Here is a 22,730-nt window from a genome sequence, read left to right as displayed (position 1 = left end):
TATTTAACATATGCCATACAACAATTGATTTGTATAGATATTTGGTACATCCAACATAGTTTACATCGTGTACGGAACAATTACGGCAATACATCGGCGGTGACGGTTGACCGGACGTACTTTCTCCTCACTATTGTTCCTTCCTTGTGATCGCTACGTGAGTAAGGGGTGTCTTCATTTGATAGGAGGATGCTAGGGTCAATCGTCACTGTGAAAGGGGGTTGCCCATCAAACTGATCGTAATCCTCGTCAGTCTTGTCCTCTACTCCGACGATTTTTCTTTTTCCTGGGAGAACCACGTGGTGCTTCTGCTCGTCAGGCCCTTTGCCCTTTTTTCCTTTGCTAGACATGTCCTTGACGTAAAAAACTTGGGTTACATCATTGACAAGGACAAAAGGTTCGTCCGAGTATCCAACCTTGTTAAGGTCAACTGTTGTCATCCCACTGTCATTAATCGTTACACCTCCACCAGTTAACCTAACCCATTGGCACTGGAACAGAGGGACCTTGAGAGGTCCATAGTCAAGTTCCCATATGTCCTCGATGGCACCGTAATACGTGCCAGTTGTACCATCATGTCCTATGGCATCGATACGAACAGCACTGTTTTGGTTTGTGCTCTTCATGTCTTGGGCCCTCGTGTAGAATGTGTACCTATTAATTTCATATCCCTGGAATGTCGCGATCGAGCCAGATGGTCCCCTCGCCAAGAAGGCTAGTTGTTGGTTAATCGTCTCGTTACCCATGAGATATTGTCGCAGCCACGTGGAGAAAGTATCAATGTGATGCCTTGTAATCCATGCATCGGACTTACCGATGTTTCTGGCGCGAACTAGAGCCAAGTGCTCCTCGATGTAGGAAGCCACCAATGAAGATTGTTGCAGAACCGTGAAATGGGCTTTACGGAATAAATTGTTGTCTACCGTCATTATTGCTTTCCTTCCTAGAGTCCCCTTTCCCCGTAGTCTCCCTTCATGGCGTGATTCAGGTACCCCGATTGGGCGAAGGGCTTCGATAAATTCTACGCAGAATTCAATGACTTCCTCTGTTCCATACCCCTTGGCGATGCTTGCCTCTGGACGAGCACGGTTACGAACATACTTCTTCAGAATGCCCATGTACCTCTCGAAAGGAAACATGTTGTGTAGGTACACAGGACCGAGAATACCGATCTCATTGACAAGGTGACAAAGTAGATGCGTCATTATATTGAAAAATGAATGTGGAAATATCAACTCAAAGCTGACAAGACATTGCACCACATCATTCTGCAGGGCTTCTAATCTATCAGGATCGATGACCTTTTGCAAAATTACGTTCATGAAAGCACATAGCTTTGTTATTGTTGCCCGGACATTGTCTGGGAGGATACCTCTTATTACAACTGGTAGCAGCTGTGTCATCAACACGTGACAGTCATGAGACTTTAGATTTGTGAACTTCTTCTCCTTCGTGCTTATTATTCGCTTTATATTCGTGGAGTATCCAGACGGTACCTTGATGCTCTCCAAGCATTTAAACATACTTTCCTTCTCTGCCTTGCTAAAAGTGTAGCTGGCTGGACTCAAGTAATGGCTTCCTTTCTCCTTTGGTTCCGGGTGAAGGTCACCGTGTTGTTCCATATGCTTCAGATCATTACATGCTTCCAGTGTATCTTTCGACTTTCCATATAAACCTAGGAAGCCAAGAAGGTTTACGCAAAGATTCTTAGTGAGTTGCATCACGTCGATTGCGTGGCGGACGTCCAAGAATTCCCAATAGGGTAACTCCCAAAATATAGAGTTCTTTTTCCACATCGCCGCGTGACCATCTTCGCTCTCTATAGGCTGGCTGCCAGGCCCCTTTCCAAACACTACTTTAAGATCTTTAACCATAGCAAACATTGTTTTCCCGCTGCGATGTTTAGGCTTCATACGGTGGTCCGCCTTATGTTCAAAGTGCTTGCCTTTCTTCCGTACCGGGTGGTTTGCTGCAAGGAATCGACGATGACCCATGTACACAACCTTCCTACAGTGCTTAAGATACGTACTTTCTGTTTCATCCATACAGTGAGTGCTAGCCTTGTACCCCTTGTTGGACTGCCCGGATAGGTTGCTAAGTGCAGGCCAATCGTTGATGGTTACGAACAGCAGCGCTCGTAGGTTAAACTCCTCCTGTTTGTCCTCATCCCACATGGGGACACCTTCCTTTTTCCACAACAGTTTAAGATCTTCGACCAGTGGTCTTAGGTACACATCGATGTCGTTACCAGGTTGCTTGGGGCCTTGAATTATAATCGGCATCATTATGTACTTCCTCTTCATGCATAGCCACGGGGGGAGGTTGTAGATACACATCGTAACGGGCCAAGTGCTATGGCCGCTGCTCATCTCTCCAAAAGGATTCATGCCATTCGTACTTAAACCAAACCGTATGTTTCGTGCGTCCTTTCCAAAGTCTTTAAATTTTCTGTCGATGTTTCGCCACTGCGAACCATCGGCGGGGTGTCTCAGCATCCCGTCCTGTTGACGCTCTTCAGCATGCCATTGCATCATTCTAGCGTTCCCCTTGTTCCTGAACAAACGCCTTAGCCGTGGTATTATAGGGAAATACCACATCACCTTAGCAGGAATTCTCTTCTTCGTTAGCTGCCCGTCAACTTCTCCTGGATCATCTCGTCTAAACTTTTATCGTAGCGCTTTGCAAACAGGGCATGCTTCTAGGTTCTCGTACTCCTCACCGCGATATAGGATACAATCATTCGGACATGCGTGAATCTTCTGAACTTCCAGTCCTAGAGGGCAGACTATCTTCTTAGCCTCGTACGTTGTCTCGGGCAACTTGTTTCCCTCCGGAAGAATGTTCTTGACGAGTTTCAATAAATCGCCAAATGCCTTGTCACTAACACCATTTTTTGCCTTCCATTACAAGAACTCCAGAGTGGTATCCAACTTTTTGTGCCCCTGCTCGCAACCTGGGTACAACGACGTTCTGTGGCCCTCTAACATCTTGTCCAATTTATGGGCCCCATTTTCACTTTCGCAATCCTCCTTGGCGTCCTGCAACATCTGACCAAGATCATCCGCAACGTTGTTACCATCAGCATCCCTTTCCTCCTCGCCCGTTTGATTTCCTTCAAATCCAGCGTACTGAGTAAAGTCCGGAATATTGTCGTCTTCCACTTCATCTTCTTCCATTTTAACACCTTGCTCTCCGTGGGATGTCCAACAATTATAGCTTGGCATGAACCCCGACTCAAACAAGTGGAAATGAATAGTTCTGGATGCAGAATACTCCTTCTGATTCTTACACTTATTGCATGGACAACAAATAAAACCCTTTTGCCTGTTAGCTTTGGCCACTCTCAAAAAATAATGCACGCCGTCAATAAACTCTTTGGACCACCGGTCAGCGTACATCCATTGCCGATCCATCTACATGACATGAAAAAAAATCATACACACATAATTATTCGTACAATAATGATAGTCATACAATAATTATAAAATAATTACAAACTCTTTCAACAGTCACACAATAATGACATCATTATTCATACAAATATTATGAAATATTACACCATATAAATTATATATTTACTATTTATAAAGTTTTAAACTAATATTAATATGTTGTACTTATTTTAATTTTTCATTATACTTTGTTTTCTATTATTCAAGATTAACTTTCACTATATTTTCCTTCTCAACTTTTTTATAAAACCTTCTTTAGCAAATAAACTAAATTTCTATCTATTCTTTCTTCTCCACACAAATTTTCTCTCTCATCAACTAACAACAAAATTTTGGAGACAAAAAAGTGTGCAAAACATAGCTCCAAATGTAATATGAAAAAAAAAACATTGGAGGATGAAGTTGCTAACCTTTTAGGCACCTCCGATTTGTATATAATCAACACAATAAATTCACTAGAAATTTTGGCATGACCTCCCCTTTTTTTGAAGAAATTTTGAAGCTTGCTCGGGCTGGAGGAGGAAGAAGACATATATATAGGGGTGGGACTTTAGTCCCGGTTGGTGTTATGAACCGGGGCTAAAGATCGCCGGGATCTTTAGTCCCGGTTGGTGTTACTAACCGGGACTAAAGTTACGATATTTAGTCCCGGTTGGAGTTATTAACCGGAACTAAAGATCCCGGGGGGCCTGACAGGCCCTGACAACATTTGAACCGGGACTAAAGATCATCTTTAGTCCCGGTTTTTGTTGCAACCGAGACTATTGTACGAAAGATGGTTTCTCCACCAGTGAACTGCTAAACAGTATTACATTTTGGCTAGTATTGTTGGGATGGTGCCACCTAGTGTGAGCTCGATTAAGGTGTACAATAGCATGGTTTGGAAACATTTATCTCTTCACGTAAAATTGAGCAAAGAATTAGTGCATGACTAATTTAGTTTGAGCTTTAAAAAATAAAAAATAGATTAATATATGTTTATAAAGTAACTTAATTTTAATTAAAAAGTTACTAAAGAAATGTGTGCGAAAAAAATCAGGGAGTAGAAGTTAGAAAAAAGAGATCCAAATGCAGCCTAAAAAAAATTAATGAATTGACTGTAACAATGGTGCCATTGATGTTGTTGGCTTATAAATTTAAAATAGGAAGAATGAGCATGTTGCCGAGTATCTTTCCGGTGAATGAATTATAACTAAGATTCCATGCGTTCAGGCTTTAGCAACTGAGAAACATACTACTAGCTAGCAGGGGTAGATTGGTCTTTTTTCACATTGGTCCATGTTGGCATGCACATGTGGCACTTCACAGTGTAAAAAGTGGCAAAAAATTACAAAACCTTCTCTCTACAATGGCAAATTCTTAAGTACAATCCTAAGAAGGGTATATGGCAAATTCTTAAGTACAATCCTAAGAAGGGTATCTGGTTAATTGACAAATGTAAAAGTGGCAAATAGTTAAATTCCCCCATTTTAACTGCCACCAAAGACCGAGGGCAACAACTAAAATGAAATGCAACGATTGGCCATATGGCAAATTAACTTGATCCCCTGCCTATAACTCAATGAAAGAATGGATCAACTTTCTGGCATAAACTAATAAGAATTTAATCGCCACATCTACCAAATTTGTCACGCTACATGTTCCCCTCTATATATATATATATATATATATATATATATATATATATATATATATATATATATATATATATATATATATATATATATATATATATATATATATATATATATATATATATATATATATATATATATATATATGTCCAATTCGTTCCGTCTGAAATATCTTTCACCATTTAATTTTCCTTCCTAGCTCGAACAAGAAATTCGCCCTCTAATAAGCAATCTCGCTAGTGAACTATGAATGATCGGCATCAGGCATTGATACATCATACTGAACTGAAACAGTTCTGTGTATCTGTTTGCTTTCCCAAGATTATCAAGGAGCTGCCGGAAGGCTGGAAGCTACCAGCAGTTGGAAAACCCAGCCAAAAGGAGATGGATCAACACTGTGATGGGACATAAATCAATAAGACTGTCAGTGATTTTCTTCATCACAACAAACTATCAGGAACTACCTGCAAACATATATTGCTTGTTGGAGAACTATTTTAGGGCTCATTTTCTTGAATTTTTTTTATTTATAATTTTTTTTATTAAAAGTTTTACAAAAATAATTTTTAAAAATCGCCCTCCCAGAGGGCGGCGAAAATGACGTGGCAGACGGCCGTTCGCTCTCGGGCGACGGCCGTCAACGAAATTTGCAGGCGGCCCCCTTGCCGCCCTCCGCGAGGGCGATTTTGTACTGTGCGGGGGGCCGCCTGCAAATGGGCGGCGAGGGGGGGCATGGAATTTTGCAGGCGGCCCCCTTGCCGCCCTCCGCTAGGGCGATTTTGTACTGTGCGGGGGGCCGCCTGCAAATGGGCGGCGAGGAGGCATGGAATTTTGCAGGCGGCCCCCTTGCCGCCCTGGGGGAGGGCGATTTTTGCCCCCCCCCCCCCCCCTATAAAGCCCAGTCCCTCCTCTGTGAAATTTCATTATATTCACTAAAAATCCAAAAAAAAACGAAAGAGAGAGAGGGGAGGGCAGCAAAAGGGGAGCGGCGAAGCCCTGCTGGTTCGCTCACTTCATCACAGGTATGCTCCCATACATCTTTTGCATTTGTACTAATATGTTATGTTTGAGTATATATGTTGCGTTTTAGTTTTAGTTCCATATATTTTAGCACATCTGTAGCACACAGCACATATGTGTAGATCCAGAGCATAGAATATAATAGTATGAATTGAGACATAGACAGTAGTGTTAATTGTAATATTGTAGAGAATGTAACTTAGGGCGTAGTACAGAAATGCGAGGTTAACGCAGTTATTGTTTTCATCAGGCACAATGTCAAGTAAGGTCACATTTCAGATAGTTCACGGTGAAGGAAATATTAGATTTGGTCCAGATGGTGTTGATCTGTCAGATTTTGTAATGACATCTAAGGGCATCGATAGGCCTGCGGAGAGAACATTTCAGTCAATTTATAGTTGGTTGTTGAGAGGATTTAGAATAGACCAAGAAGTCTACACAATGTCAGTATCTGTTGTAGTGAGTCGTGCAATAGAAGGTTATTTTTGGGAACTAATGCCGATGGACAGCACTGCTGCTTGGAGACGGTATGTGAAAATGGCTTTTGAACGGTCATGGCCCCTCGTTATATTTGTGTCGGTACAAGAGAAAGATACAAATGTTTCAATGCAAACCGAAGATGTGGAGGGTCCTAGCAATGAAGGGGATGTTGTTGGACCATCGATGGAAAATGAGGAAAATCAACCAAGGGAGGAGCAGGCCATGGGCATGGCGGATGAGGGGGAGAGAGTCGGTATAATTGTTGATGAAATGGAGAGGAAAGATTCGGATAATGAGCAAGCGGAGGACGACGCATCATCCGATGAGGAAGGTGATGTAATGGCCACTGATTGGGCAAATGAGGACTTCTCTGGACTTGTTATATCAGAGGGTGATCATGTACCCTGGGAGTATAAGGAGAACGAGATAATTGAGGGTGCAAGGTATGCTCATAAGGATGAGATGAAGGAGGCGGTGAAGCATTGGGCAGTTTCCTTGCAGAGAGAGTTTAGGGTGGTCAAGTCAACAAATTATGTGTATGAAGTGAGGTGCATGAAGGAAGATTGTCCGTGGCGTGTCCATGCATATAAGGGTAAATGGAATGATTATTGGAAAGTTAGCATTGTGACCGAGCACAAGTGCTACTTACAAGGGGTGGAGAAGTATCACCGAAACATCACTTCAGCTTTTGTGGCAAGTGAGATGTACAGCAGTGTTGTTGGTAACATTGGCTTTGAACCAAAATCAATTATTAGGCACATCGAGAACAAATTCAAGTACACCATAAGCTATGCAAAGGCCTGGAGAGCCAAACAAAAGATCATTGAGATGAGGTATGGCACATTTGAAGCTTCTTATGATAATTTGCCTCGTTTGTTAGCCACCATTGCCCAGAGGAATAATAATACTTACTATGACCTACATACATTTACATCGGTTGATGATCGAACAAAGAGTGTGCTGCAAAGAGCCTTTTTCTCATTGGGTGCTTGCATCAATGCTTTTGTGCATTGTCGACCTGTTCTATGCATAGATGGAACTTTTATGACAAGTGAATACCGAGGTCAGATATTGACAGCAATTGGGTGTGATGGGAACAACCAGGTTCTACCTATGGCTTTTGCATTTGTAGAGAGTGAGAACACTGAAAGCTGGTACTGGTTCCTAGAGAGAGTGCACATTGCAGTGGTGCGTATGAGGCCCAACGTTTGCCTTATACATGATCGTCATGCGGGTATGTTGCGGGCTATTGACTACTTGCAGAACGGTTGGGATGAGAAGGGACTTCCAGCTAAGTGGCCTGATGTTCGGAGTCGGTGGTGCATGCGTCACATGGGTGCAAATTTCTACAAGCAATTCAAGAACAAGCATCTTATGGAGCTCTTTAAGAGGCTCTGTGCACAGAACCAAGAGAAGAAATTTAATGAGTTGTGGGACAAGTTGGATGAGTTGACTACGAAGCAAACAGATGAGCAATCTCGCAGACCACAAGTTGAAGGTGACGAGCCTCCCATACCTCTTGGTGCATTACATGATGACCCACCAACAATGAGAAGGAGGTCAGGGTCGTCCATCAGAAATTTCACTCAGTGGATTGAGAATGAGCCTAAGGAGAAGTGGTCTCTATTGTTCGACACCGATGGATCTCGGTATGGCATAATGACAACCAATTTGGCAGAGGTGTACAACTGGGTAATGCGAGGTGTTCGGGTACTTCCATTGGTTGCTATTGTTGAATTCATCCTTCACGGCACGCAAGCCTACTTTAGGGATCGATACAAGAAAATTGGTCCGTCCATGGCCGATAACAACATAGTGTTTGGCAACGTAGTGACAAAGTACATGGAAGATAAAATCAAAAAGGCACGGAGACATAGAGTTGTTGCTCAAGGCACACAAGTGCATCGGTATGAAATAATGTTTGTTGATAGGAGCAGGCGTGGTATCTATCGCAAGCAAGCCGTGCAGGAATGTGTCTTGAAGGCGGATGGTGGATGTACCTGCAGTTGTATGAAGCCGAAGCTTCATCACCTTCCTTGCTCACACGTTCTTGCTGCTGCCGGTGATTGTGGCATATCTCCCAATGTGTACGTCTCAAATTATTTCAGGAAAGAAGCAATCTTTCATACATGGAGTGAGGAGATATATGGGTTCGGGATCTCAGGATCTTACACAACGCTGAGTGCCCAAGTTTTTTATATTCCAGATCCATCTAAGTTAAGGGTGAAAAAGGGTCGACGCCAAACTAGACGCATCAGAAATGATATGGATGAGTCAGAATGTCACATCCTGATTTTCGTTTCAGGATTTATAAATTATTTAATAAATTAATAATAGAATTTATATTAAATGTTCATTAATTTACAAGTGAAGTTAAATGTGGGAAATAAAATTTCCTAAATATAAAGCATGGATGGATTTAATTTTTATTAAATTCTCCATGGTTAATTATACTCTCTGGAATTTTCTCGGATTTTTCGGAGCTCAATTCCTAATTTTAATCATACAAAGAGCATTTCAGTAATTACCCACATATTAAATTAATCATTAAATGGTCTAATTATAATTTTGTTAAGTACTTTGAGTGTCCAAGTATTTTCAAGATTTTTCTTGGAATTATTTGAGCATAGGAAGTATTTTTAACAATTCAAAGATCATTTCAGTGATTAATTTAATTGGAAAAGTATTTAAAATTCACCTTTTCCTTTTCGGGCCGAATTAGGAAAAGTCCTCTCACTCTCGGCCCAGTCTCCTCTCAGCCTGCAGCCCTTTTCCTCTCTTTCCCGAAGTCTGCTTTTTGTCCCTCCTTTAATCAGTCTTTGGAAGTAGAAGCCCAGCAGAAAGTCTACTATCCCTCCCTGGCACTGTTCATCTTCCAGCTCTGGACAGAGCCGAGCCGCCCGTGCTGTGCCCTGTGCCGCCGCCTCTTCCTTCCAAATCTCGCCTCCCCGTTGCTCCTTTTTCCAATTTAGTTGAGGGGAAATATTCCTCTTATCCTCCTCTATCTTTACCCCCAAAAATCGGAGCAAATCGTTGAGTATCTTATCCGAATCAAACTCGTTTTCGAGTTTATCTCCAAAACCGAGTTTTTGATTTCCCGGATCGATTTCTTGCGGGAGGAGTCCGATCTCTTCAATCCAAGGCTATAAATAGGACCCCCTAGTCCTCCTCTTTCGTTTGCCCCCTCTCCCGTGGTCTCCCGTGCCTCGTAGCGCCGCCGCCACGTGCTCCACCCCGACGTCGTCGCCGGCCGAGCTCCATCCGCGTCGTGCCGTCGCCTCCGTCGTCGCCGCCGGTCGCTGTCACCGCCGTAAGGTGCGCGGGAGGGTGGAGAAGCCCGGCCGCTCTCTCCCCGCTGTCGCCGGTCACCGGAGCCCCGTCGCCGCCGTCGACCGAAGCCGTGCCGCCGCTAGACCTCGTCGCCGGCCGTCGTCGTTCGTCGTTTGGTTCGAGGGTGAGTACCGTTGGGTTCGTCTCGTCGTCCTCTACGTGTACATGTCCTCCAAAGTCGCAGCCGACCATCCAATCTCCGGCGAGGTCGCCATCTTGGTCCGGCCATTGATGAGGTCATCATGATGTCATCATCGTTTTTCTTTTTCCTGTTTTTCTAATAGATTAAATCTTCGGAAATTCATAACTAAATCATCGTAACTCGGTTTTGAGTGGTTCAAGTTGCTAAATTCATCTAAAATCATGATCTACATGTTTGTTTACTTTATATGTACTGTTTATTTGGTTTCTATTAGTCTTTTTCTTCGTTTTGCGTGTTAGCTTGTCGTTTCCGTCGTTGCGAAGGTTCGTGAGTGCGTCGGAAGTGATCAAGAAGGTTAATTGAAGATCGATTATTGCAAGGCAAGTCACACAGATCCTAAACACAATCCTTTGAGCATGTTGATCCTATATTTAAATTCTCTATTTATTTCAACTGTGCATTTATTTTCGAATGTCACCGGGTGGTGTGAACTTATTCCTTTGTTATGGCCAATTTGCATTGATTACTTTATTCCTTGATACCTTGGGTTATTATAACTTGACTAGTTGGGCTTTATATATTGGTTCAGCTAGATATTAGTTATGATTGCTTAGCCATGCTTAGAAACATTAGCACACTATTAGGATAACTTATGACTCACTATTATTTAAGGATGGCTTAATGATAGTTCACGATGGTCAATCGTGATTGGTTAATTAATTACTTGCCAACTAAAACTTGATAATGGTGGGTTGTGAGCACATGGTTTTGAGAGTCGTGCTCATGACAATTAAGGACCGGTTCGCGAGCTACTGTTGTGAAACATTTATCGTGCCAACCACAAGCCAGCGTGGGCAACGGCTTTATCTTTTGTGTAGCGTGATTCATTATAGTGCGCCAGACTGAGAAGTGGCGAGAAGTCCACGGGGGTCACTGGGGAGTCCATGCCTCTGGTTTTTGAGGGGGTGATTATGATCCAGGAAAGGTGCGCTGTAATGGATTATGTTGTGCAAGGGGTATTGTCACAACTCCTTTCCGAGGTACCGTGGTGGTATTGAGGCACATGGTGACATGATGTGGGGTTGTGTCTTGTGGGTACAGTGGTACACCTCTGGCCAGAGTAAAACTATTCGAATAGCCGTGCCCGCGGTTATGGGCGGGTTGAGCAATGTTTTTCGTGATTAGTCTCACACCTCTCACAATAATTATGGATGTTATACCTGGTAATAATTTGCTTAGCTCCTGGTTTGGAGTTAGATCTGTACAGCCGGGTATGGTTGTTCAGGATGGTTGGGCCTGTGCAGCATGGGTGTGCTGTTCAGTGTTGATTAAAATTTTTAATTAATTACTCTACTGTTTTACTACTCTTAACTATTTGCTAAATGCTGCTTTCGCAAATGAGCCTATATTATGCCATCCTTTGGTATCCTTGTGCACTTGCATATTTGCTGTGTGGCTTGTTGAGTATGTCATATGCTCATTCTTGCAATAATCATCAAACCTCAGTTGAAGATAAAGGATCCAGAAGGAGAAGACGTTTGGCTTATACCCCAGTTGAGCTGCCTGTGGGAGTGGAGCTGAAGCCGTCGCTAGACCGTTAATTCCGCTGCTGTTTTCTTTTCTTTTGTAAGTATGTAACGTCATTATTAAGATGGATTTGTATATTAAATTGTCAGTTTGTGTACCTCGGCTGATTCCTGGACGAGGATTTTATGCACAAATTAGTTCGGAAATTACTAGTGAATTTCCGGGCGTGACACAGAAGCAGGTGGGAGGACTTTACGCTGCAGCAAGTGTGATCTGCGCGGCCATACTTACAAGAAATGCCCGAAGAATGCAGAAGTTCCAAGCAGCGCAGATGCTAGTCCATCTGGACAGGCAAGTGATGGTAGGCGACCACCTGGTGAAGGAACAACAAGCAGGCGCGCAAGGCCAAGGCGTCGTCGCGCAGCAGGCGATTCCATGGTGTAACAATGCTTTCGATTTAGAAAATAAAATGATGTTGTGATGTAATGAGTGTTCGGACTAAATACTTCTATCGTGTAATTTCAATTCAATGTTGTTGTAATGAGTACCTCAGACTATTGTTGTATTAGTAGTATTGCGAACTATTCGGTGTTGTATCATAATGTTATCGTGATGAGTGTTCGGACTAAACACTTTTGTTTGTTTGTACTCTTGTTTAATATGTGTTAGTAATTCGCTTATGAACATTTATTACTTATGTTGAACTAATTATTTATATGTTTCTGATCAACCTATTTGATGCAGGTATGGCGTACGACACACCGGCGCTGTTGAACCGTGGGATTGACAGGAACCACCGCTCGTTCCTGTCAGCAGTCGAGGGTGCACAGCTCGGCACCTTCCGTCCACGCACGTCGCGCGAGTGGTTGCGTGTCGACCCCCATCACGTTCCTTGGTACGCGTATGTTCACATTTCAACTCAACTTTGCTTTGTGTTGTACTTATGTTTGAAGTTTGCTCTATACAGGTTGCGTGCGGCAGGCCTTCTACCACTTTGTAGGCTTGTTGAGGCGGCGGCGGACGACCGTGACCCAGCGAAGCGGTGGGATGCAGACCGGTCACTCCTTGCCGCTCTTGTAGACCGCTGGAGACCTGAGACGCACACGTTCCACCTTCCCTGTGGGGAGATGGCTCCGACACTGCAGGACGTGTCGTACCTGCTCGGGCTACCGCTGGCGGGAGCACCAGTTGGTCCCGTGGACGGTGTTTTTGGGTGGAAGGAGGATATCACTGCGCGCTTCGAGCAGGTGATGCGCCTTCCACACCTAGGACCGGCCAACACCCTTCCTCCGTACTCTACAGTCGGGCCTAGCAAGGCTTGGTTGCTCCAGTTCACTGTAAGTAAATAAGTTGTTATTATCATACATGCTTATTTGCGACCGGATGAGTTTTTTGTACTAACATTTCATTCTTAATTGTAGGCGGACCGTCTGCAACCTGACGCTGATGATTACTCGGTCCGACGCTCCCTTGAGGCGTACCTGTTGTGGTTGTTCGGGTGGGTGATGTTCACTAGAACCCACGGGCACGCTGTGGACTTCCGGCTGGTCCACTACGCACGGTCCATCGCGGATGCTCAGCCACAGGACGTGCCGCAGTGGAGCTGGGGTTCTGCCGTGCTAGCAGCCACGTACCGTGCCCTCTGTGAGGCGTGCACGAAGACTGACGCGGGAGCGATCATCGCTGGCTGCCCTATGTTGCTTCAGCTTTGGGCAGCCGAGAGGTTTGCCATAGGGCGACCAGTGGTGGACAGCGCACCCTACGGGGTTGGTCGCAGCGCGCAGTGGCCAGAGGACGGTCCCACGATGGGGACTTACTGGTGTCGATGTGGGTTAGTGCAACTTCGCTGCGTTATAAGTTTAACAGTCCTCTTCTTTTTTTTTTCTTCACATAACATGTCTAATTCCAATCATGTTTATTGCAGCGTCGTTACGCTCACGTCCAGGTGAGACGTGGTTACCCGGACTTCGTGTTCGAGTTTGACCGTCTCCAGCCGAGCGACGTCATCTGGGAGCCGTACACAGAAGAGGCCGTCGCTGCGAGAGCACCGCTAGGACTTTCGTCCTTGTGCACACGCGACCAGGCTTACTGGCTCACCATCCTGCCGATGGTGTTCGACATTTTCGTTGAGCCTCACTGCCCGCAGCGTGTGATGAGACAGTTCGGACTTAGGCAGGTGTTTCCGGGCAACGTGCAGCCGACCGTCCTCCCTGCCGACCACTCGTGAGTTCGGATTGTTCATTTCTAAATTTTTATGATAATTACATCATCGAGCCATATAATTTACCTCTCTTCACAGGTTGACTCGACGGGGACAGCTAGCAGGCGCACTTTGGGCTCCACGTGTACAGCAGTACGTTGACGACTGGGTGTTAGCTACAGAGGAGGTGATCAACGAGCTCTTCCCACACACGGAGGAGAACTACCGTGACTACCTTCGCTGGTACCTTCCTCGCACTCGTGCGCATGTGACCTTCACTCCAGACGCACCAGAGCCGCACGTTGCCGCTGTCACAGACGCGTATCCCACGCACCGTGACCGAGACTACTTCGTGGCGGTACGTCCAATTTGTATTACTTCCAACAATTATTTCATTTATCTTGCATAATATAGGACAACTACTGAATTTTTTATTTCCATCTTGCATAGGCTGATGCCGCACGGGATATCAGTGCCGATATCACCGCAGTCCAGGTGAGGTTGAACAGAGGTTTGCACTTGACTGACGTTAAGCAGAGGGTGACCTTCGCCCGGATGCAGGAGAAGATGCGTGCGGTCATGCGCGTCTTCTCCTGTCGCAGCGCCGTGGACGTCGTACCTCCAGCTGGTCCGGTACACCCACGGCCTCGCGCGCCTACCGTCGGAGCAGGACCTCATTTGCCTTCGAGCGCCCCTAGCTTCGGAGCAGTGCGACCTACAGCACCGGTTTCGCACGGTACAGTTCAGCCCAGATATTAGTTCATTTTTGTTTCAGCTTTTGCACGAATATGTCACCATGTTTTAACTGCACGTTTCCTCATCGCAGGACCTCGTCTGCCTTCGAGCGCGTTCGCAGGCACGACCGGCGCTTCCGCGAGCTCCGCAGGGGCGTTCGCCACCTCTTCGGGCGCGTTCGCCAGCTCTTCCTCTCACGGAGCGTCGATCCCTCGCCCACACGGTACTTTACTTTTTATTACTACTGTTAAATACTTGTACGAAACTGATGGTCCTTGTCCAGCAGGATATGCAGCCGGGATCTTCGGTACTGGGGCCTCTTCGTCTCACGCCGGTAGGACTGGTCCTACTAGCCAGTTCTACGACGACGACTTGCACGGTGCAGACCACCAGGACGTACTAGGCTCCTCTCAGCTTGGAGGAGCTCCAAAGGCGCACACTCAGGAGCAGCCAGAGGTCACACCTGTACAGGCAGGACGGGTTGGCCGTGCCATACCCCCGGACCGACTCACGTACTCCCAGGGGCACATTAGGGCGCAGGGTAGGAGGGACAGGGGTAAGAGGCCTCGTCAGTAGTGTTCTACCTCTTCAGTCCTTATGTGACCGTTTCTTTTGGCTTACAAACTTGTAAAGCAGTACTACTTTTGCTATTACTACTGCAGTACTACTTGTGTTTGTCTCGTCTACGTAGTTCTTTTCATTCATATGGTGCTTGAACAACTTATGCTCACAACAACACACTTTCGGCGCTTCACGGTAGTGCCATATCCAGTAGCGCGCACAGTCCACAACAGCACACATGAAAAGCGGCAGCTCGAGTTATCACTATCAACTTTCGGCGCTGCCTGTTGACATAATGTGAATCACGCCCACGCGTGATCGTCTTGTCACATCTAATGAATAATGTATCTCATTGAGTTCACATATATTGCAGTGAAAACGACGCTATATAATTAACAATCTGAAGGCAACCTCTTCATATCTTCTTTCCCACTAGCACACCACACACGAAAATGGAAGCCTATTTATTGGTAATACGTAATCTAGATTTGAGATTATGTATAACATTCTTCACTACAATTTTACATTTTGGCAGCAAACCAAATATGATCAAATGCAATTTTACCTTACTAAATATTTGGTAGTGCCAAAACTTGCTTATATTTTGGCACTAACAAAATATTTGTACGGTAACAATCCAAATATGCCCTAAAAAATAATAAAATTGTATTTTACCAGTCTTGGATATTTTAATCTTGTATAGTTTTCAACATAAAAATGATAACTATTGATATTTATACAAAAATATAGAGCACAGTATAAAATCGCCCTCCCCCAGGGCGGCAAGGGGGCCGCCTGCAAAATTCCATGCCCCCTCGCCGCCCATTTGCAGGCGGCCCCCCACACAGTACAAAATCGCCCTAGCGGAGGGCGGCAAGGGGCCCGCCTGCAAAATTCCATGCCCCCCCTCGCCGCCCATTTGCAGGCGGCCCCCTGCACAGTATAAAATCACCCTAGCGGAGGGCGGCAAGGGGGCCGCCTGCAAATTTCGTTGACGGTCGTCGCCCGAGAGCGAACGGCCGTCTGCCACGTCATTTTCGCCGCCCTCTGGGAGGTCCCAGAGGGCGGTAGGCGACTACTTCCGTCAATTTTCAAAATGGAAAATTATTTTTGTAAAACTTTTAATAAAAAAAATTATAAATAAAAAAAATTCCATTTTCTTGGGTAAGATTGAACTAGAAGAAGTAATCAGTGAACCAAACAACCTTTAAGACCATTTTAGTATTGTGTTAGCCTAGTATTAAACATATGTTTAGCGCTGATATTCAAAGACCTCAAGATATATGAAGCAACTAGTTGAATGTGGGTGCGTTGCAACAGAATGTGGTAAGAATCGTCAAAAACCAAAAAACATATGCATGTTTGGGTTTCTCTTGTGTTACAACTTACAAGGCTTCTTTTTGGATTTTTTGAAGTTTGGCCTAATTAGCCTAATTAGCCTTCTCATACACTAGTGTATGTGTAATTAGCCTAATTAAATCCTCATACGCTATGAGAAGTTTAATTAGGCTTCTCATAGTGTATGTTTGAAGGGTTAAATCCTCAAACCTTACTAGCTAAGCATTTCGGTACAGTTCAGTACATCGACGTGAATGAAAAGACTTCAAGGAAAATCACCACACTTTCTCAGTACACATTATATATTGCAAAAATCATTTTTACAGGCGGTAGATCCACACCCCTGTGAAAATATTTTCAGTGAAAAAAAAAAAGCCGCCGGCCTTCCCCTCCCCTCGATGGCTCTCCTCCTCCATCCGCCGCCAATGCCCGAGGGGAGTGCCGTCTCCGCCCCCCTCTTCTGTCCATATCTGGGAGGAGCAGCGAGCTAGCGACGCGGCCGACCGTAGTCGTCGTCGTCATCGCGCGGTAGGGCCGTTGTCGTCGCGCGGTAGTCATCATCATTGTGGCCGGCAGCGCAGGAGAGTAGAGCTGAGGGACATGAGAGAGTGCCACCGCTGACCCCTCCGCCCGTGCCGCCGCTGACGCCCCTCCCCTCCGCCAGATTTGGGAGCTGACGGGAGGGGAGGGGAAGCGATGCGGCCGGCTGTAGTCGTCGTCGTCGTCGCGTGGCCAGCGCCCTCCACCCGAGCAGCTGCCGACGATCCCCTCCGTCCGTGCCGTCGCTGCCGCCCATCCCCTCCACCGGATCTGAGAGGGGAGGGAGCCGGAAATGAGAGAGAGAAGGGTGAGGAAAATGAGTGGTTGTGGAGAGGATAAGGATGGGATAGGGCTTAGATTTTTTCTGTAGGCATTATTTTTGCTGGCGGACCACATAAGATTCCGCCTGCAAAAATCATATTTTTTAGATGGGCTTAGATTTTTGGGTAATTTGGAACCATGCCATTATAATTTTACAAAGTATGAGATATACCATCGGTATCTCAATGACATGTAGGACCCACATGAGTCAATGACATGTGGGCCAGGATGGCATATCTCAAATTTTGCAAAATTATAATGGCATGGTTTCAATTTTCCCTAGATTTTTTCTGTACGCATTATTTTTGCAGGCGGACCACATAAGATTCGCCTGCAAAAATCATATTTTTTAGACGGAGCACTTAAGAGGAGGTTTGCCACTGAAAATAAATGTATTTTCACAGGCGGATTTAACACGGATCTGTATAGTGGTCCGCCTGAAAAAAATGATGTTCGCAGGTGGACGGCGAGCTTCACCCCGGTTTATATTTTTGTAGGCGGTTATTTAGCTCCAAAAGTGATACCCGCCTGAGAAAAAAAATCATTACGTCTACGAAAATGTTTTTTTTAGTATTGTGTGCATGGATGCGTTGTTGTAATTTGGATAACCCAACCTTCTCTTTGGAAAACAGCAAATCTTCTATCTATCTATCTATCTATCTTCTATCTATCTATCTATTATCTATCTTCTATTATTATATACTAAAAGTTCATTAGACTTCCTACAAACGCTCTTAAGTTGCCACGTGAGATTCCTATAAACGTTCCTAAGCCGCCACGTGGCACTCTAATAAATTAGAAAAAAAATAATTTAAACTGATGGGCCAATTAGATTTATCTCATAAAAAAATATCCTTCCTCAATTACTACCGTACGTAAGTTCTCATCTCCTTCTCATTTCTTTCCTTTTTTATGTATGGTAGTTAAGATTTTTCTTTTATTACTTAATAATTAATTTCTTCACTTTTATCTCACGAGAATGGCTGTGGACTCTTGATTGCATGTCCCATGCCTAAATATATAAATGATTAATGATTAGATGCATGCTTTTATAAATAACAAATCTATTTTTAACTAACAATTTAGAAAAAGGATAATAGTTACATAGCAAAATAATCATAATTCTAAAAAGTTACTCCCTCTATTTCATATTATAAGTCCTTTTAACTTTTTTCTTAATTAAAATTATTTAGGTTTGACCAAATATATATAAAAAATTTAACAACATCTATCACACAAAATTGTTTTGTTAGATATAACATTCAATATATATCCATAATATGACTTTTTTTTGTAAAATTTTATTATATTTTTCTAGAGTGAATTGCACCTTGAGCCACCTTTGATTACCATTGTTACAATTTGGACTAGGCTAAAGCCAAACTTTTCACTTTGAATTTGGACTCCCTTATTCTTCCTCCAACTCTCTTCCCCCTCTCTCCCCTTCAATCTGTAAAGTCTTCCAAAGAATTAAAGGGTAGTTTGCATTTTCAATCATCGACTACCTAGTGCTTGTGGCTTAATTTCAAGGACAGCGGAGGGTGCACAACAAGTATTCCTACTGGTAGCAACTAGCATAAAAAGAAGCTGGCCGGCAATGACAGGCAGTTGCTGCTACTTTCTGAACTGACAATAAGAACTAAGTCAAGTAGCAGATAGCCACGCTCAAGCTCATGCTCGACCTCCGCTAGTGCTACATGTTATGCTGCACGCCTGCGCTAAATTTCCACGTGTCGCTCGAGCTTCAACAAGTTTTGCAGCGCTCAAGCTCCGACTTCATAGTGCCACGTGCATTTGAGCTCGAAATCAACTTCGGCGGGTGGCTACCCTGTGAAGAGTTTTGCTTCTTGCCCTTTCATGCACTACACCTGATCGAGAAAGAGACCTTGAGCTGTACAGAGAAAAGAGAGGAAGAAAGGGAGCTGGAGGAAGAAGAAGAGAGTCTAAATTGAAACCTTGTGTAAACATACCCGGTCCAAAGTAAAAAGTTTACTTTTTCACTGGTCCAAGTTACAACACAGGTAAGAAAAAATAGCCCAAGATGCAATTTACTCATTTTTCAACTTGGTCAAATGTAAAAAATTGACTAGAAAAAGTCAAAATGACTTATAATATGAAACGGAGGTAGTATATCCATTTTTGTTTAGTTTATTTGAACAGCTATTTCATAATTAGACAGCTAAATAATTTAAAATCAATATTACCAATATTTTACTATAAAAATAAAATATGTTATTTGAACTGCCACCTATTCTTTACATGATAACCCAAATAACATCCGATTTTTAATTTATTTACACTGTTGATTATATTGCTCATATTTTACTATGTAAAATTTAAAATACGTAATTTGAACATAGACCAAGAAGCAAAGAACACTGAAACATTAAAAAAGTGACAACATGTATTATGTATTATGTATTATGTTATCTTAATCATTCTACATAATAAAAATTAGAAAAATATAAAGTCACCATGTATGACCTTTTAGAGCCAAGTTAAACTACCAAGTATCACATTTTAAAAATTAGTAAAACTTATAAATTCAGAGAAAAAATAAAACATCTACCCAACGGTTTTTGCTTAGATCGATGAACTATTAATATTATTTTCAACTATCAAATCTACTTTTAGAAAAAAAAATCTATCAAATCAGTGACATGTCACATCTTGAAAAAAAAACTTGCAAATCTTAGGAAATTAACATATGATAATCTGCTTTTACTTAAATTACTTAGAAAAAATACAAAAAAAAAGCCGCTCCATATGCGCCCATCACTACACACCCACTCCTTCCCCTCTCTGGCTCAAGCTCTACGCTTTTCATTCCTCTCACGTTCCTATTTAACTAAAAGATAAATAATCTATAATTATAAGTTTCACGTCTGATTTCTAATCTGACTATTGCTCTGTTTATAATCAAACCAACGATATAAGATCCATATGCCTATATATAGTTTGCTATATAACAAATACGACATTTTAACATAATCAGCCTATTACTTACAGGTATCTCAAATGCAGCCTACGGTACATGCCCGCGTGAATGCGCGGGCTACCTTCCTAGTTAATAATTAACAGATCAAGCAAGAAATCCAGAAATAATGCAATAGCTTTCACATGCATGCATCTGTGTGAGATCCGGGGAAAATAGGTGATTAATCCGGAAAATACAAAGGAAATTTTTTTTATTATATACCGTTTTTTCCCAAATCGCCCCCTCCACCAATTCTACTACCTATACTACTAGTTCTATGGTATAATTGATTATGGTGCGTTACATCAGATGAAATGGATGGTCCAGAAGCTAAGGTATACCTTAGAAAAAAATATATCCGTGAAGGAAGCCACTAAATTGAACTGCAATAATTGCCCCTCGTAACTTCAATCGATCTCGGGATACATCGTTAGCAAATAAAAGAACCGGTCGAGTTTGAGGGAAAATAAGGTTTATTTGATTTATGCTCATATCTACTATTGCTCACTCGTTGTATATATCGTTCTAAGGTCTACAGGGTTCTCCCCTATATCAACGTCCAATCAATTCTGTGCCAGATTATCTCTTCCATTGTCCAACTTAGCTTGATAAAACAATTCGTCAAGATGTAAACAAAAGTGAACTATTTGAAGTAGGAATGATTAGCATCAGGTATTGATACAACTGGTCAACCTCAAACAGATGCCCATGTATGTTTATTTCCTCAACTGTATATCCCAATCAGAGACGAAGCTTCTATATAGTTGCCGGGGTCTAATGACCCGATAAAAGTTTCTAAACACCACAGCAATCACGAATTATCATCAGAAGAGAGTAATACATGGTGCAATGAGCTACCCTAGTGGTTTTCTCCTGTAGGACGCCCCTGATCCCAATCAGTGTGGGAAGCACCAGCAACGGGAGAACATGTGATCTAAGGGAAGACGAATCAACATTGTAATGGGAAACAGATCAATGCGTATCCATGTTTTGTTTTTGTGTCCTCGTTTTCTTAGTCGAATTCAGTAGGGAATAATGACAGATTTAGCTGTACACATTTGATCTGCTAAAGCATAGCAGGTAGGGGAACTATTTTGGGACATATTTGTGTTAGGGAAATAGATACACGACAAGACATGAGTTTTTACATGCAAAACCTTTTCGAGAAAATACAAGGGACACGTACCGGCAATGATCAATATTGAGATGTTAGTTGTAATGAAGGAAACGACAATAAGCTAACTATCAGATATTTCCCATGTAGTTTACAAGAAGATATATAAAGGAAAAATCTAGAAGTAGGAGTTCTAATATAGAAAGACCAGAAGTTCTAGGAAACTATAATCAAATACATTGCACGATGAAATTCGGATCATATATTTTATTCTTTGGAAGATCACATAAGTGATTACACGAGTGTTGTATCTACACAAGAGGTTACCTATTTTTCTGTCTTGTGTTCCAAATTAAAGCTTCTTTTCGGAGCTTTGGCCCATTAGTACAGATCCTTCCATCTGTGGCAGCCTCTAACATGTCTAAAAATAGCGGGCCGTCACAAGGAAGTCATCTCAATCGGGCCGAAAATGTGTCCGATTGAGATATGGTCGCACAGACATGTTAGATGGGCATAAAACTCAGGCCTGTCACAGATGACACCTATCACACCTATCAGTGACGGGTCGTAGTTTAGGCCCGATTGAGATAACATTCCATATCTCAAACGGATCTCAAGTTAGAGCCCGACACTGATGACCATCATCCGTGAAGGGCATCAACTTGAGGCCCGATTGAGATAACAATTAGGCCCATCACAGATGACTCATCAGTGACGGACTCGTACTAATGCCCGATTGAGATGACTTAATCTCTATCGGGCATTAACTAAAGCCCATCACCGATGAGTATTTTTTCTATCTTTATATGAAATGTTTATATTTGTAAATTGACCTGTAGCAAAATAATTAACTGAAGTATAACAATTCTTTTTATGAGTCAAAATAATTTTATGGGTAGCAAATGATTTCAAATGAAAAAATTGTCAACAACAAAATTGTATAACTTATCAAGATTTACAACTTTTAGTTTGGCCATTTTTCTATATAACTTTTTTTTGAATAGTTTGAATTTAAATTTAAAAATATGACAAATTCAAACAACATATTTTCAAATACTAAATGATTTCAAATGGAAAAATTTTCAACAACAAAGTTGTATAACTTATCAAGATTTACAACTTTTAGTTTTGTCATTTTTCTATATAACATTTTTTGAACAGATTGAATTTGAATTTGAAAATATGAAAACTTCAAACAACATTTTCAAATAATAAATGATTTCAACTAAAAAAGTCATCAACAACAAAGTTGTATATATCATCAAGATCTATAACTTTTATTTTGGTCATTTTTCTATATAACATTTTTTTTGAACAGTTTGAATTTGAATTTGAAAATATGACAACTTCAAACAATAT

General features: G+C 42.7%; 1 protein-coding gene and 1 long non-coding RNA gene across 2 annotated transcripts; both read left to right on the top strand.

Moving 5' to 3' along the window:
- The first annotated feature begins 9,446 nt into the window (after positions 1 to 9,446).
- Positions 9,447 to 12,461, top strand: LOC136353855 (uncharacterized). The gene is made up of 3 exons (XR_010737323.1): positions 9,447 to 10,040; positions 10,358 to 10,438; positions 11,565 to 12,461. It is a non-coding gene; the product is annotated as an uncharacterized lncRNA (long non-coding RNA).
- A 14-nt stretch (positions 12,462 to 12,475) lies between these two features.
- On the top strand, positions 12,476 to 15,184 carry LOC136353854 (uncharacterized). The gene is made up of 7 exons (XM_066305146.1): positions 12,476 to 12,922; positions 13,007 to 13,416; positions 13,510 to 13,808; positions 13,885 to 14,143; positions 14,236 to 14,521; positions 14,612 to 14,743; positions 14,807 to 15,184. The coding sequence occupies exons 2-7, from the start codon at positions 13,411 to 13,413 to the stop codon at positions 15,094 to 15,096; spliced, it is 1,272 nt and encodes a 423-aa protein (XP_066161243.1). The 5' UTR covers positions 12,476 to 12,922; positions 13,007 to 13,410; the 3' UTR covers positions 15,097 to 15,184.
- Positions 15,185 to 22,730: the final 7,546 nt, after the last annotated feature.

This window comes from Oryza sativa, chromosome 11 (genome assembly GCF_034140825.1).
Source record: "Oryza sativa Japonica Group chromosome 11, ASM3414082v1".
NCBI lineage: Eukaryota > Viridiplantae > Streptophyta > Magnoliopsida > Poales > Poaceae > Oryza > Oryza sativa.
This window is presented reverse-complemented; position numbering and strand designations above follow the sequence as displayed.

Excerpts from the sequence above, each read along its gene's own strand:
- LOC136353854 (XM_066305146.1), top strand. Across the intron at positions 13,809-13,884 it reads GTCCTCCCTGCCGACCACTC|GTTGACTCGACGGGGACAGC; the intron begins GTGAGTTCGGAT and ends CTCTCTTCACAG. Across the intron at positions 14,144-14,235 it reads ACCGAGACTACTTCGTGGCG|GCTGATGCCGCACGGGATAT; the intron begins GTACGTCCAATT and ends CATCTTGCATAG.